Below are 14102 nucleotides of genomic sequence, written 5' to 3'. Positions count from 1 at the left end.
TTGAGTCACATATCATATGAAACACGCTTTTTTTTTACATTTGAAGAGATTTTTAAGCTAATTTCAAGATCACTTTTAACTCAAAAGTCTTAATATCACATCTTATTTCAAGAAATCTTGACGAGTCAATTTTAACTAGTTCCATTGACAGATTTTTTTTTGCTTATTTCAAGCAAAAAAGTCTTGTATTTGTTGTTTTTTTACGTATTTTTGGAGGGGCATTTTTTCCAGTGCTGTTAGGCGTAACCATGTAAGCCCAAGCCTGCGCCTCCGTCCTGCAGCAGCATCGTCGACGCGCTGTCTGAGAGAAAGGACGTGATCTCACACCAGCAGGAAGAGTGCAAATTGCTCTCCGTCTATGTAGGTCAGATCTTCTCTCACCTCGCTCAGAGAGAATAGAGATATCATGAACAGGCGGTTCCTGGTAACGATCGTCTCTCTCTGTGCAACGCGTGCACATGCAGGTAAAGACACACACCAGCGAGGTGACTGTATATTTTAAACAACACCTCGGGTCTGACATTAAGAACAGAGACAGATCTGCATGTTGGGTGTGAATCTACTGAACCCAGCACTGGAAAAAATGCCCCTCCAGAAATAAGTAAAAAAACAAAAACAAATACAAGACTTTTTTGCTTGAAATAAGCAAAAAAATCTGCCAATGGAACTAGTGAAAATCGGCTTGTCAAGATTTCTTGAAATAAGATGCGATATTTAGGACTTTTGAGTTAAAAGTGATCTTGAAATTAACTTAAAAACATCTTCAAATGTAAAAAAAAGCTTGTTTCATGTGAAATATGACTCAAAACAATTTGTTTTCAAGACTTTTTCACTTAACAAGATATTTAAAATGTATTGTATTAAAACAAGTCCCTATATCTGGCTGAAATGGTACTTGTTAGGCAGTTGTGTCTTATATTAAGTGTAATGAGATACTCAATGAGAAAAATATACTTGGTAAGATTTAGAGTTTGTCCAATGAGCAGACTTTGTGTGAACCTGACCTGCAAGAGAAAGAAGTAAACAACATGTTTGAGGTGTCTTTGTCTATATCTTAATGGCATTTCTTCAAAGATTCCTTCCCTGCCACACAGATGCTGTGATGTGGGGCCCTAATCCCATTTTAGACATAATTTAGTTTGGAGTCTGTGAAGTGCTGCTCTTCAAAGCTGAAGACGCATGTGAGTTCCTGGAATAAGTGGCAACAATGTTGGCACTGTTAAGCTCCCTCTCACATGCTTTGACTTTGGACTGCCATTCCTTAAATTTGAACTCCTCTTTAAAGAGGGGATGTCTCTGTGGTGATAGACACTTTCTCTGAAGTCACCCTGCAGATTTTCCGGTTTGTCTTTCGGGTTCAGAGTCGTTACATCAAGGAGTGAGCGCGCCCGGAGCGCCATCAAACCGCAGTGCTTGAAGTGGTAAAGAGAACACTTTATTTACTGATGATCATGCTACGATATCAACGCTCTTCAAATGGAATATCAACAGCTACTAACTGTATATACATACGCTCATAAGTGCTTTATTTTGTTTGGGAAATGAAGCAAAATAGCTCATATCTAAATCTGTCTTTAAATCCTTTTTACATCTCACTGTAAGCCAGACACAGAGAAAACAGCTCTTTCAGCTTTAAATTATTTTGCACAAGCACCAAATCCATGGAAAATGCAATTTTAATGCTCGAACTGTCTTAATAATATCCATAAACAAAACATTTCTTGTGGTAAACAAGAAGCTCTTCACATTTTTTTATCAGCACAAAAGTGAACATTTTTTTTGCTGTGGTTCTGCAGAGAGGAAATGAATCTCTGCTGCACTTAATTAAAGTAAAAAACCTGCATGCTTTTGTTATTACTCAGGGTAGAGGCATTTTAAAGGAGGTAACAAAACAGATAAACAACTTTTTCCTACATAGCTCCAGTGTGTGCAATGTAATTTCCATTTTACGTGTTGAGGTTTGGGGGTTTTCTTTTGCTTTATGATGTCATTTTTTTTTTTGTTTTGTTTTTTTTCACTTTCAGTGAATTGAGACTGAAGCACGCACTCACAAATCTCATAAAATAAAGATTAGAGGCATGACTGGATAACAGGGCTAAGAGTCAATGTGCTTCTTTAGGAGTCGGATCAACTGACCCTTTAAGGATAATCTTGGAAACAAGCACGGTCAGTTGCTTTTGGGCTTCTAAAACAATATTTCTCTGGAAAGGTTCTTTGCTGTATTAAAGGGATAGTTAAAGGGATAGTTCGCCTCTTTTGACATGAAGCTGTATGACATCCCATATTAGCAATATCATTTATTACACTGAAAAAAAAATCAAAGTCTTACCAAGTATATTTGTCTCATTTCTAGTCAAAATATCTCATTACACTTAATATAAGACACAACTGCCTAACAAGTACCATTTCAGCCAGAGATAGGGACTTGTTTGAAGACAATACATCTGGAATATCTTGTTAAATGAAAAAGTCATGAAAACAAATTGTTTTGAGTCGGATTTCATATGAAACAAGCTTTTTTTTCATTTGAAGAAGTTTTTAAGCTAATTTCAAGATCACTTTTAACTCAAAAGTCCTAAATATCACATCTTATTTCAAGAAATCTTGACAAGCCGATTTTCACTAGTTCCATTGGCAGATTTTTTTTGCTTATTTCGAGCAAAAACGTCTTGTATTTGTTGTTTTTCTTACTTAATTTTGGAGGGGCATTTTTTCCAGTGTAAATTTGACTTTGACCGTGCAGACCGAGCCAGCTGCCGACAGCCGCACCTGTTACGGTGTTTGCTGCTCGGTCTGCACTTCGGTCTGCACAGCGAGCAGTGATACGAAGGGAGAGAAAATAGGGCGAGGTGATTGTGAAGTCTGACTTTTTCCTGGATGAACGATTTTGTGATGCAAATGTATTACTCTTTTGAACGCATATTGTTTTGAGAAGCAAAACGCTTTATTTTTTAAACCCCAGCCAACTAGACGGACTACTTTCGTCAACACCAAAACGAGGCTGGAACTCGGCTCACAGGACGCAGCAGGGGGTAAGAAAATGTTCATAAATGATATTGCTAATGTGGGATGTCATACAGCTTCATGTCAAAAGAGGCGAACTATCCCTTTAATTTTAATTTGGCAGCTGAAGTGGCTGTCTTTGAATTGGCAGATTGGTGGTTCAGGCTCAAAGTGTCTTTGGGCATTGAACCCTCACATTGTCCCCGGATATGCTCACTGCTGTGTGACTATAGAGAAAAAGAGCGCTGCATAGATAGAGTGTAAACATACCATAATAAGGAGCTCAGTGTGAGCGTTTGTATGAGTGGGGGGTTGAGAGGCACGTTGTAAAGCGCTTCGTCGAACCTTTGAGGTCAACAAGCCCTTCATGACACCGGTTTTAAAATCTTTACTCTGGCTTCCAGTCAGTCCCAGAATAGATTTTAAAAGCCTGCTGATGGTTTACAAATCCCAGAACGGTTTAGGCCCAGAATACATCTGTAATATGCTCAGAGAATATAAAGCCAGCAGAGCTCTTAGATCCAAGGACTCAGGTCAGCTGGTCCAGTCCAGAGTCCAGACTAAACATGGAGAAGCAGCATTTAGCTGTTATGCTGCTAACAAGTGGAACAAACTGCCAGTGGAGATTAAACTTTCACCAAATGGAGACATTTTTAAATCCAGGTTAAAGACATTTCTGTTCTCATGTGTCTATGCATGAAATCTGCACGCTATCTTTGAACTTATCTGGACTGTTGCTTGTTTTTAATCATTTAAATTATTTTATTTGTTTCTCTTTATATTCTTTTATATATTTTAATGCTTCTTCCACTCCCTGCTGGAATGCTTTTATTTTATGTAAAGCACTTTGAATAGTTTTGTACATGAAATGTGCTACAAATAAATTTGACTTTGACTTTGGATGTTTACCATTTAAAGACCCGTGTCAGGTCTGAACAAATGTTCTTACGTGCACAGCAAACTGAGAGCTGGCTAACCAGCAGCCACATGCATACACAACATGATACTCTTCAGATTTAGTTTCTTGTCATACATTTTTTTAATCACATACCGTATTTAGCTGAATGAGCCTTAAATACCTGCAGTTGTGTGTCATGCTCTTAATGTCTGTGGAACTCTTTGGTAAAGTGGCTTTAAAAGAGAATCAGAATTAATTTCCTGCTACAATATTAGCTCATATCTTAGCTTACTGTCACGCCGGATCTATGTGTGTGTTCTTTGTTCCTGCTTTATTTTGGTAGTCACTTCCTATCCCTGTCTTCATCCTAATTGTTTTGACCTGTGCATCACTGTCTTCCCCTCTGTTTAGTGTATTTATACCCCCTTTGTCTTGTTCGTCTTGTTATTTATCAGTCATTAAAGCATTTATATCAAGTTTAGTTTTCACGTTTTTGACCCCTTTGCATGTTTTACCACCAGAGGTTTTGTACCTTTGCCTTGTCTGTTCGTGCCTGCCTGTGTACCAATCCTTGGATTGACTGAACCAATACTGACTTTGGAAATCTGTTCTGTCTGAGTCGTGCATCTGAGTCGTTTACTGCCTCAGTAAACAGCGTTTCTTCGTCTTATTCTGACGCAAAAACTCTCTTAATATGAAAATGACAAATTAGGGGGACTGTCTTCTTCCATTTTTGGCTAAAAATAGGAGTGGAAATAAGGTTTTTGCCCATGGGTATAGAGAGAATGCACGTGATGTGACTGCACTCGGGTTTTGCCCCACAGAGAGGCAATAATACGGCTGTCTGTCTGAATGGCTGTGGACTGTTGAACTGGCTTTAACACACAGAAAACAGGCCTGAAATGGGGAAATGCTGCTGTTTAATTGATGTATCAACAGATTCAGAATGAAGTCAAAGGTTTTATTTTTTGTTTGTTTGTCTTTTACGAACTTACAAAAAACAAAGACAAGGGAGACGACTGGCTTGCTGTTCATTAAGAGAACTGGGTCCAAGGCTCGGAAACATGGAAACAAAGTGAACACCAGCATGTTAGATTCATCATGAATATGGTATTGTGCAATATTTTGATATACTTAAGTAGGTTATTTAACATCTCCCAATAATCATTGTTGCCACTGCAATGTTTTTGCATTGGATTGAACATGTTTTAAAGGATGGTTACCTCACACCTGGCTTTGTATGTTATAAATCGAAGAGGTAACGGGAAAAAGCTTCTGAGACTACGATAAAGTGGTAAAATGTTTGCCCACAAATAATTTGGTTTGAATGAAATAAAAAGGTGTTATTACAAACATGTCCGTTTACAACCAGAATGTTGATTAGAGTCCTTATCGCCCTCATTTTACTGATAAATCCCTGTTTCTTCATACGTATAAATATCAGGAAACCCAATTTTCTGACCACATGATAACGACCACGGCCCACAAATTCTTTGGTTGCAAAGATCCCGTCAAGGCCTACAGCCTTTGATCTAAGAAGATATTCACTTGTTTTACTGAAACTACGACCAGTGGCGGCAGACATGTTGAATTTTTTGCCACTTCGGGGCGTTTTCTACGTTGTCCAGATGGGACAGTGACATAGGTGCGTATCCAAATAGTTCTCCAATCACTGAGATTTATAACAGAGAACCAAAATGTACACTCACAGTTTGAAACCACTCAAGAGTATTATGCATCCGGCCCCGTGATGTTTAAGAAACATATGAAATGAGCCTGACCTTTTTGGCACTCTCTATCACATGATGCTGGCATGTAAATGTGTTGAAATTGCAGGCTGTGTCCGTGGGGAAGCCAATGCTGCACTGCCTGAATGGCCTCTGCTTGTACTGCTGACTCGTTCGGTTCAGTCATGTTGAGTAACCATGAAAACAGGAAAGACCCTTAAAGGCAGAAGCAACTGATCGAGCTTCTCTGAGCTGAACCGCTGGAGGAAGACCTCAAACCAAAGACTAATTTAAGAGGAGATAAACTTTGAGCAAACAATAGGAAGTTAAAAACCTTCTTCCCTCTGTCATCACGTGGAATGTGAGATCACTGGGAAATAAAAGGGTTGAGTTTGAAGCACTGACGAGGACACAGCTGGACGATGGCTGCATGAACATATTCTAGAAACAAATTCCTCTGTATCCGGCTTTCGGACGGACGGACGGAGCATTAAAAAGGGTCTCTGTTTCCTGGATGTTGGAATGCTTGTCAGAATCTGGGTTTTTAGTGATGTTTTTTTGTACTTTGTTATTGGTTCTATTTTTATTCAGTGCTCTTAGTGTTTTCTGTATCTAGATTCAGTCTGTGTTTCACCTTAGTTCTGTTTCTCAGTATTCAGTTATGTTTTATTACTCCTTGTGCACTGGAGAAAATGCCCCTCCAAAAATAAGTAAGAAAAACAACAAATACAAGATGTTTTTGCTTGAATTAAGCAACACAGGGGGCGAGGGAGAGCACACTAACTCGAAAATGAGTCTAACTAACACAAAGAATACACACTGGAAAAAATCAAAGTCTTACCAAGTATATTTGTCTCATTTCTAGTCAAAATATCTCATTACACTTAATATCAGACACAACTGCCTAACAAGTACTATTTCAGCCAGATATAGGGACTTGTTTGAAGACAATACATCTGGAATATCTTGTTAAATGAAAAAGTCTTGAAAACAAATTGTTTTTTAGTCACATATCATATAAAACAAGCTTTTTTTGACATTTGAAGAGGTTTTTAAGCTAATTTCAAGATCTCAAAAGTCCTAAATATCACATTTTATTTTCAAGCAAAAACGTCTTGTATTTGCTGTTTTTTTACTTATTTTTGGAGGGGCATTTTTTCCAGTGTTGCCGGATCCTCGTCCTATTCCTCGTCTGATTTCCTCGTCTTATTCGTCTCACTCCCGTCCTATGTTCCATGGTTTTCCCCCTCAGTCCTTGTCCCGCAAGTATTTCAGTCTGGTTTTGTTATTTTCTTAGTTTTATGTTTAGTTTAGTTTTTTTCAGTGTTCCAGCTTGGCTGCGCTTTTTGTTTATATTTAAAATAAATCCTTAAACTTCACTTCTGGCTCTTGTCCGTGTCTGCACCTGTGTCCTCCCTCACCGAACCATGACAATGCTGGCTGTGAGTTTCCGTACCAAGTGTAACATGCATTTTGAAATAACACACAAATTGTGCAAGAAATGGTATGCTATTTATACGCAGTGCTGTTGTAACATCTTGCACAATCACCAATAAATTGCCTGATGCAAACCTTTTGTAAATCGCTAAGCTCGATTCATTTGAATAATCCTCTTCCGCTGTGCTCTGAAAGAGGAAAGAGGGTCACCCACAAAACTTAAATTTGTGTTGCAGTTCTCTTTAAACGTTCCGATTCACGTTTCAACCGTCGAATGCAACGTTGCTTTAAGCTCATAAGATGCTTTGGTAATGTGACATATTTCCACTCATCTCTACCGCAGATATATTCTATACAATCTTTAGCACATTTTAGATCAATTTGTGAAGTTTTTACTGTCAGATTTCAGAATACAGCTGGTTGCAAAACATATTTTTACAATAATGGAGCTTCTACCGGGTCTGGCAGAGCTGAAGTGGATGATGGTGCTTTTTAAAAACTGAAAGAGGAATAAAAGAGAAGCTTCTCAGTATCTTGAAAACATCAGCATCCTCATTGCGCATCAGTTTCATCGAGCTGAAGATCGCTTCGTCTTTGAATAAAAGAAAAAGAAAAACACCCTAACCCTTCCTGCAAATGTACTTCGCCCATATTCGTTACAACACTTCCCTGCAAACAGGCGTCTTAAGACCAACCCTGGCTGAAGACATTTTGTTTGGTTATCGTGCCTGTAGAGCTCAGCGATAGGAAAGAGCAGTTTCAGTACATTAGTGTCAAGGCAGCTCCTGCATTCCTGTATTGATTTTTCCCAAAGGACACAAGAGATGAGAAGCTGGTCCTAATTGGAGTTTCATAGCAGAGACTCTTGATGAGTTATTCATTTTCAGACACTCCACCATCTATACTCCGCGGTTCTTATTCAGGTCATTTTTGCTCAGGAAATAGACGTGTTCAGGCAGGTGCTGCATCTTGTTATGGGTTTTAGAAAATCTGCCTCTAGGTTTTACCTGAAGAAAAAGGCTATGAGACCTTTAGAAATAATGCAACCGTCTAAAATCTGAATACCAGTATGTTTTTAATTCATATTCCCTCATTTAACAGGATGCATGTTGTTTTGGTGCAACATTACGCGTTCGTATTACAATTACAATATTAGGCCAAATATTAGGCCACTTTGCATGGATATGATGACCATTTTGTTGAAGATATTAATTAGGGATGCAACGATACCACTTTTTTTCAAACCGATACTTGGATCTGAGTACTTGCCGATACCGAGTACCGATGCCGATACTTCTACCACAAAAAAAATGCAATGAATTGGAAGTCTCACTAGCCTAACCACACTGTTCCTGATTAACTCGACATCTCTCTGAGCCGCCAATCTAAAAAAATACAACAAAAATGACAAGCCACCCTCTTATCGCGGTCTAAATTGGTATTGGTTCGTGGTATCGGTTAACTTTAAAGTGTACGAGTATATTAGAATAGTATCGGCCCGATGCCCGACACCAGTACTGGGTATCGGTGCATCCCTAATATTAATTAATTGTGGTCATATAGCCCCTCAACCAGGGCTTTGGGGGGCATTTGAATGACTACATCATTGAAATGACAATAAAATGACCAATGCCTTTTCCTCTGCTCACCATGTATCGTTGTCAACTGCTGAGGGAAAAAGAAAGTTGGCGAACTTTAAGGCCTTTCCACATCCATCCATTTTCTATTTTCTATACCTGCTTAATCCCGTCGGTCGGGTCGCGGGGGGGCCTATCCCCGCGGTTATTGGCCGAGAGGCGGGGTACACCCTGGGCAGGTTGCCAGTAAGATGTCATATTATGTCAGATCATATTTCCACGCTGACGACAAAGCTTTTATCCGTCATTAAAGGGACAGTTCGCCTCTTTTGACATGAAGCTGTATGACATCCCATATTAGCAGCATCATTTATGAACATTTTCTTACCCCCTGCTGCGTCCTGTGAGCAGAGTTCCAGCCTCGTTTTGGCATTGACGAAGGTAGTCCGACTAGTTTGCTAGGGTCCCGAAAATAAAGCGTCTTGCTTCTCAACACAATATGCGTTCAAAAGAGTAATACATTTGCATCACAAAATCGTTCTCCAGGGAAAAGTCAGACCTCACAATCGCTTAGCGCTATTTTTGCCTTCATATCACTGCGTTCAGCCACCTAGCGACAGCTGCACCTGTTACAGTGTTTACTGCTCGGAAGCAGGGGACTGCTCGGTCTGCAGAGTTTACACAGCCCGTAGTGATATGAAGGAAGAGAGAAATAGCGCCAAGCGATTGTGAGGTCTGACTTTTTCCTGGAGAACGATTTTGTGATGCAAATGTATTACTCTTTTGAACGCATATTGTTTTGAGAAGCAAGACGCTTTATTTTCGGGACCCTAGCAAACTAGCCGGACTACCTTCATCAACGCCAAAACGAGGCTGGAACTCTGCTCACAGGACGCAGCAGGGGGTAAGAAGATGTTCATAAATGATATTGCTAATATGGGATGTCATACAGCTTCATGTCAAAAGAGGCGAACTATCCCTTTAAAGGTTTTGAAACGAGTTGGATTTCCCGTGTTTTTTCGGATCAGTCCAATTGCTTGACTCTTCAGAGACCCAATACATGCAAACACAATCATCCAAAAATGGCATCTGACCAACTGATTCATTTCATTTCCAGGTTCAGAAATCACTCTGTTACAAACAGTGCGAGGAAAAACAGGGATGTGGCATTTAAAGACAGGTTGGGGAAGATTAGTGCAGAACAGCCTGGAACTGGAAAGGAAAGGGAGGCGACTGATCACAACACAAATGATTTTTTGTTCTGGAAAGCTAACCAATTGCTTTTTATATGTCTTTTTCTTCTCTTCATTTTGTTGGCGTAATCTGACAAATAGGTTTGCAGCAACTGACAGCAGCAGCACAGAAATACGGGAGCCAGGAGAAGAAGTGGAAATATGCGAATGCCGCATCCTTCTATTTGTATCATGAATATATGCAACGAGTTGATTAACTACATGTATTTGATTCATCCTGCATTCTTTCTATATGTATTTTATCTGACGGCAACAGAAAGACACTTCAAAGTCCTTCAGTTTAGGTTGTTATTTTATGATTTATTAGAGCTCTAATAGTCTAAACTAAGCTTTTTTAGAATAATTTTATTATAAACTCAAATCTTATTGCAGTTTCTTTCTTGTACAGTTAATAAATATGTAATGGTTGAAAAATCGTTTTGTTTTTTGGTTTGTTAAAACCGATTTAAATACTGTTAGAGCAGCCCATTCTGCATGCATTAAAAGCACCTGTGATTTTGATGCTATATAAAGATCAGTCCTTTTCAAATGGAAATGTTCCTCTAAGTTCTTCCCAGTCCATGAGTGAAAAGAATAAATCAGTTTTTTTCCTTCCCTGATGAACAGTCACCAATTGGGAGATGACACACTCCCACTTGACAACAATATAAATGATTGCATGCCCTCAGAGAAACCGTTTTTTATTCTCCTCTTCCTCCCGCTTTACTCATCCAAACCACCTGTCAGACTTTTAGAGAGATGAAAGTATAGCAGCGCGTTAGGAGACAAACAAAAAGAAAAATGACTGCAATTAATATTCTGCTTTTCTTTTAATATAATGAACCTGGAGCTGAGACAACAGCGAGGTGCTTTGCACGTTCATTTTAAGCAATGGCGAGGATGACGTGCGGCCTGATCGCCCTTTGTGAACGCGTGTGTCGATCTGATTCAACATCGTGCGGTCTCCCATGAAACAGTTCTTGATAAAACTTCAATAGAAGAGCTGATTGGATCTTTAGGAACACCGCCGATGGTCTGACATCGTTCTTGCTTTCGGAAAAAAGCCTTGAAATCCATTAAACTGTACCAGCATTGCTATTCAGGCTGCGCTGCTCCCCACCAGACAACCACAGGAGTCTTTTTTATTGCACCTGAGGCCATCAGCACTGGGCTGGTCAGACAGGGGAGACATTCGAGGGGACAAAAGTCCCCCTTTCACACTTGGACAGGCACAAGCTGCAAAAAAGTCCAAATTCAATTACAGTGATAGCATCTCCTCACACATACAGACACACAAAGCCAAACACATGCGCATTGAGCTTCGAGCACAAACACAAACACAAACACACACAGACACACACGCTTACATACAGATGAGGGGCCATAAAATGGCTTCTAAGCCTTCCTTCCCTTCAAAATGAAAAAAAAAAATCAATTTCCAGCTTGGAACTTGTTGATGAGAGACTCTAATCGGCAGGCAGATGAGGGCTTGTTTGTTCCCGATAAGACAAGCGACCACAACACATGTCCCACAAAGAGCGGTTTGCCAGATTTGCCTTTGGGGTTGTTGGGGGGGGGGATTGGCCGACGGATGGGGAGGGGTAAGGTGGAGGAGCAGAACAACTGAGTGGGAGCTGCATTCAGTGCTAAAGCTTACAAGTACTTTGTACATATATTTTTACAATTTTGCATTTTATTATTATTATATTTTTTGTTTTTATGGCACCACACTGGAAAAAAATCAAAAGTCTTACCAAGTATATTTGTCTCATTGCACTTAATATCAGACACAACTGCCTAACAAGTACTATTTCAGCCAGATATAGGGACTTGTTTGAAGACAATACATCTGGAATATCTTGTTAAATGAAAAAGTCTTGAAAACAAATTGTTTTGAGTCCCATATCATATGAAACAAGCTTTTTTTGACATTTGAAGAGGTTTTTAAGCTAATTTCAAGATCAATTTTATCTCAAAAGTCCTAAATATCACATCTTATTTCAAGAAATCTTGACAAGCCGATTTTCACTAGTTCCATTGGCAGATTTTTTTGCTTATTTCAAGCAAAAACATCTTGTATTTGTTGTTTTTTTACTTAATTTTGGAGGGGCATTTTTTCCAGTGCAAACAGACCAGGCCAAATTCCTTGTGATGTAAAAATGACTTGGCAATAAAACCTTTCCTGATTCTGATTCTAAAGGACTGGCGTCCGGCTCTGGTATTAAATGCTGTTTGTCTTTCACGTGTATGTGCTGAAAAATGTCGCTCCACTCACATCGATGATGGTCCACTGCTCCACTACGATGGCGTCGTATGTTGGCGTGGCCACGTTTGGCTCGCCCTCGTTGGCTTCCTGGAAGATGAAGACGCTTTCCACCGACTTAGGCAGCAAATCTGCAGAGGAGGAAAAAAAAGTTCAATCGTGAAAAGAGAGTATTTACTGGACAGAGCATGTCTCTGCAGCTCCTTCTTGGACCTCCAGGCCAGGGGGAAATGGAATAATATGTCTCACACAACCCCTTTATTACACAGCCAGTGGTGTTTGCCACTTAGGAGCAGTTGGGTACTTATGCATTATGCAAGGGGACAGCATCAAGGAAAGGAGCAAGCATCCGTTTTTTTGGGGGGATGTTAAAACTGAAAAGAAGAGACATATGAGGTACATCAGTGGTTTTTACATATAAAAGGCCAGCTGGATGGAATGCTCGACAGCTAAAAAAGAGGATAATTACAACCTGGGATCAAGGTGAGGGCAGCAGCAGATTGGATTTAAAAGAAGATGGACAGATTTAAGTGACGGCAACATGTAGCTACTGATTTAATAAAGTCAGTCCGTAGGGGATAAAGCATAAATCCTTTTGCTAAGCCTGCATTATTCACCTTAAAAAGACACAAATTAAGGGAGCCACATGGAGACATTGATGTTGATGCTTTGGGCCACTGGTGAGACCAAAGAGATTTTCTAAGCTTCTCTTCTGCTGGAGACTAACAATTGCGGGATTGGCAGCCAATGCAGATACACCACAAGCTCTCCGCCCAGTGTCTCTTGTTATTCATTTGATGCACGTGCACGTTTGCACGCAGGCGCGCGCACACGGACACAATGTGCACCCTATGGTCCGGTCCTCCCAGCTGGCCTGAGTGCTTTCTCATTACTCCCAAACCATTTACACACTAATACAGTTTTCCGGGGTCCAGGCACCAATACAAGACACTCCACATTTCATTACTGGGCCTAATAATAGAGGGATGAGAGGTGGCTGGAGAGCCAGTGAAGAAAGGGAGGGGGGGGGGGGGGGGCAGCAAGACGGAGGCAGAGGGGAGGATGACAGGGTCTATTATTTACCCCCTCCCTCAAAACACATTTAGGACCCATGCACGCTCAATTGAAGACATCTCTCAGACAGGCACTCACTCCCGCAAATACAGACATCCCCCCCCCATCCCGCCCCTTCACCTCCTCTCCTTCTCCTTCTCCAGCCCCCTTTTCCCCATTCAAGCACTTCTCTGTTTCATTTGTCACACTGAAAAAAGTGACTTTTTGGTGAAGTTAACTCTATTAGAGTAACTGTCATAATTTCTACATTGTATTTTTAAGATTCAGTAAGAACTAGAGCTTCTTAATTAAACATTTTATTAACGTAATACATGAATTATGGGGGAAGAGTAAGTTTTACTTAGGTTTCCTCATACAATTTAAATGTTTAATAGTTGTATGTACATAAACATAGAAATACTACATAAACTTTACTCTGAAAGTGTAGCGTTAAAATCTACTAAGTTACTTCATAATAGCAAATACTAAAGATATATAAAATTTACTTAAAATTTTGAGTAAAATGATCCTGCCTATGAAAAACAAGTAGACTTTACTTAATTTGTTTAAATAAATACAAATTAAAACTTAGATGTAATTAAGTAAATATTACTTAATATCTTCAAAACTGTTATTTTTTATGGTAAGTAAAATTTACTTGATATTGGCAAGTGAGTGTTACACTGGAAAAAAATCAAAATCTTACCAAGTATCTTTGTCTCATTTCTAGTTAAAATATCTCATTACACTTAATATAAGACACAACTGCCTAACAAGTACTATTTCAGCCAGATATAGGGACTTGTTTGAAGACAATACATCTTGAATATCTTGTTAAATGAAAAAGTCTTGAAAACAAATTGTTTTGAGTCCCATATCATATGAAACAAGCTTTTTTGACATTTGAAGAGG

General features: G+C 39.5%; 1 protein-coding gene across 1 annotated transcript in view; it reads right to left on the bottom strand.

Annotated features, from left to right (window-relative positions):
- Positions 1 to 14102, bottom strand: part of rftn1b (raftlin, lipid raft linker 1b) — a 178757-nt gene that overhangs the window by 17407 nt on the left and 147248 nt on the right. Inside the window, exon 7 of the mRNA XM_075466249.1 lies at positions 12150 to 12268. Coding sequence (XP_075322364.1) covers positions 12150 to 12268 — 119 coding nt within the window. The remainder of the gene's footprint in view (positions 1 to 12149; positions 12269 to 14102) is intronic.

Source organism: Odontesthes bonariensis, chromosome 5, assembly GCF_027942865.1.
Source record: "Odontesthes bonariensis isolate fOdoBon6 chromosome 5, fOdoBon6.hap1, whole genome shotgun sequence".
Classification (NCBI taxonomy): Eukaryota; Metazoa; Chordata; class Actinopteri; order Atheriniformes; family Atherinopsidae; genus Odontesthes; species Odontesthes bonariensis.
The sequence above is the reverse complement of the archived record's forward strand: the minus strand, read 5'-3'. Positions and strand labels throughout refer to the sequence as shown.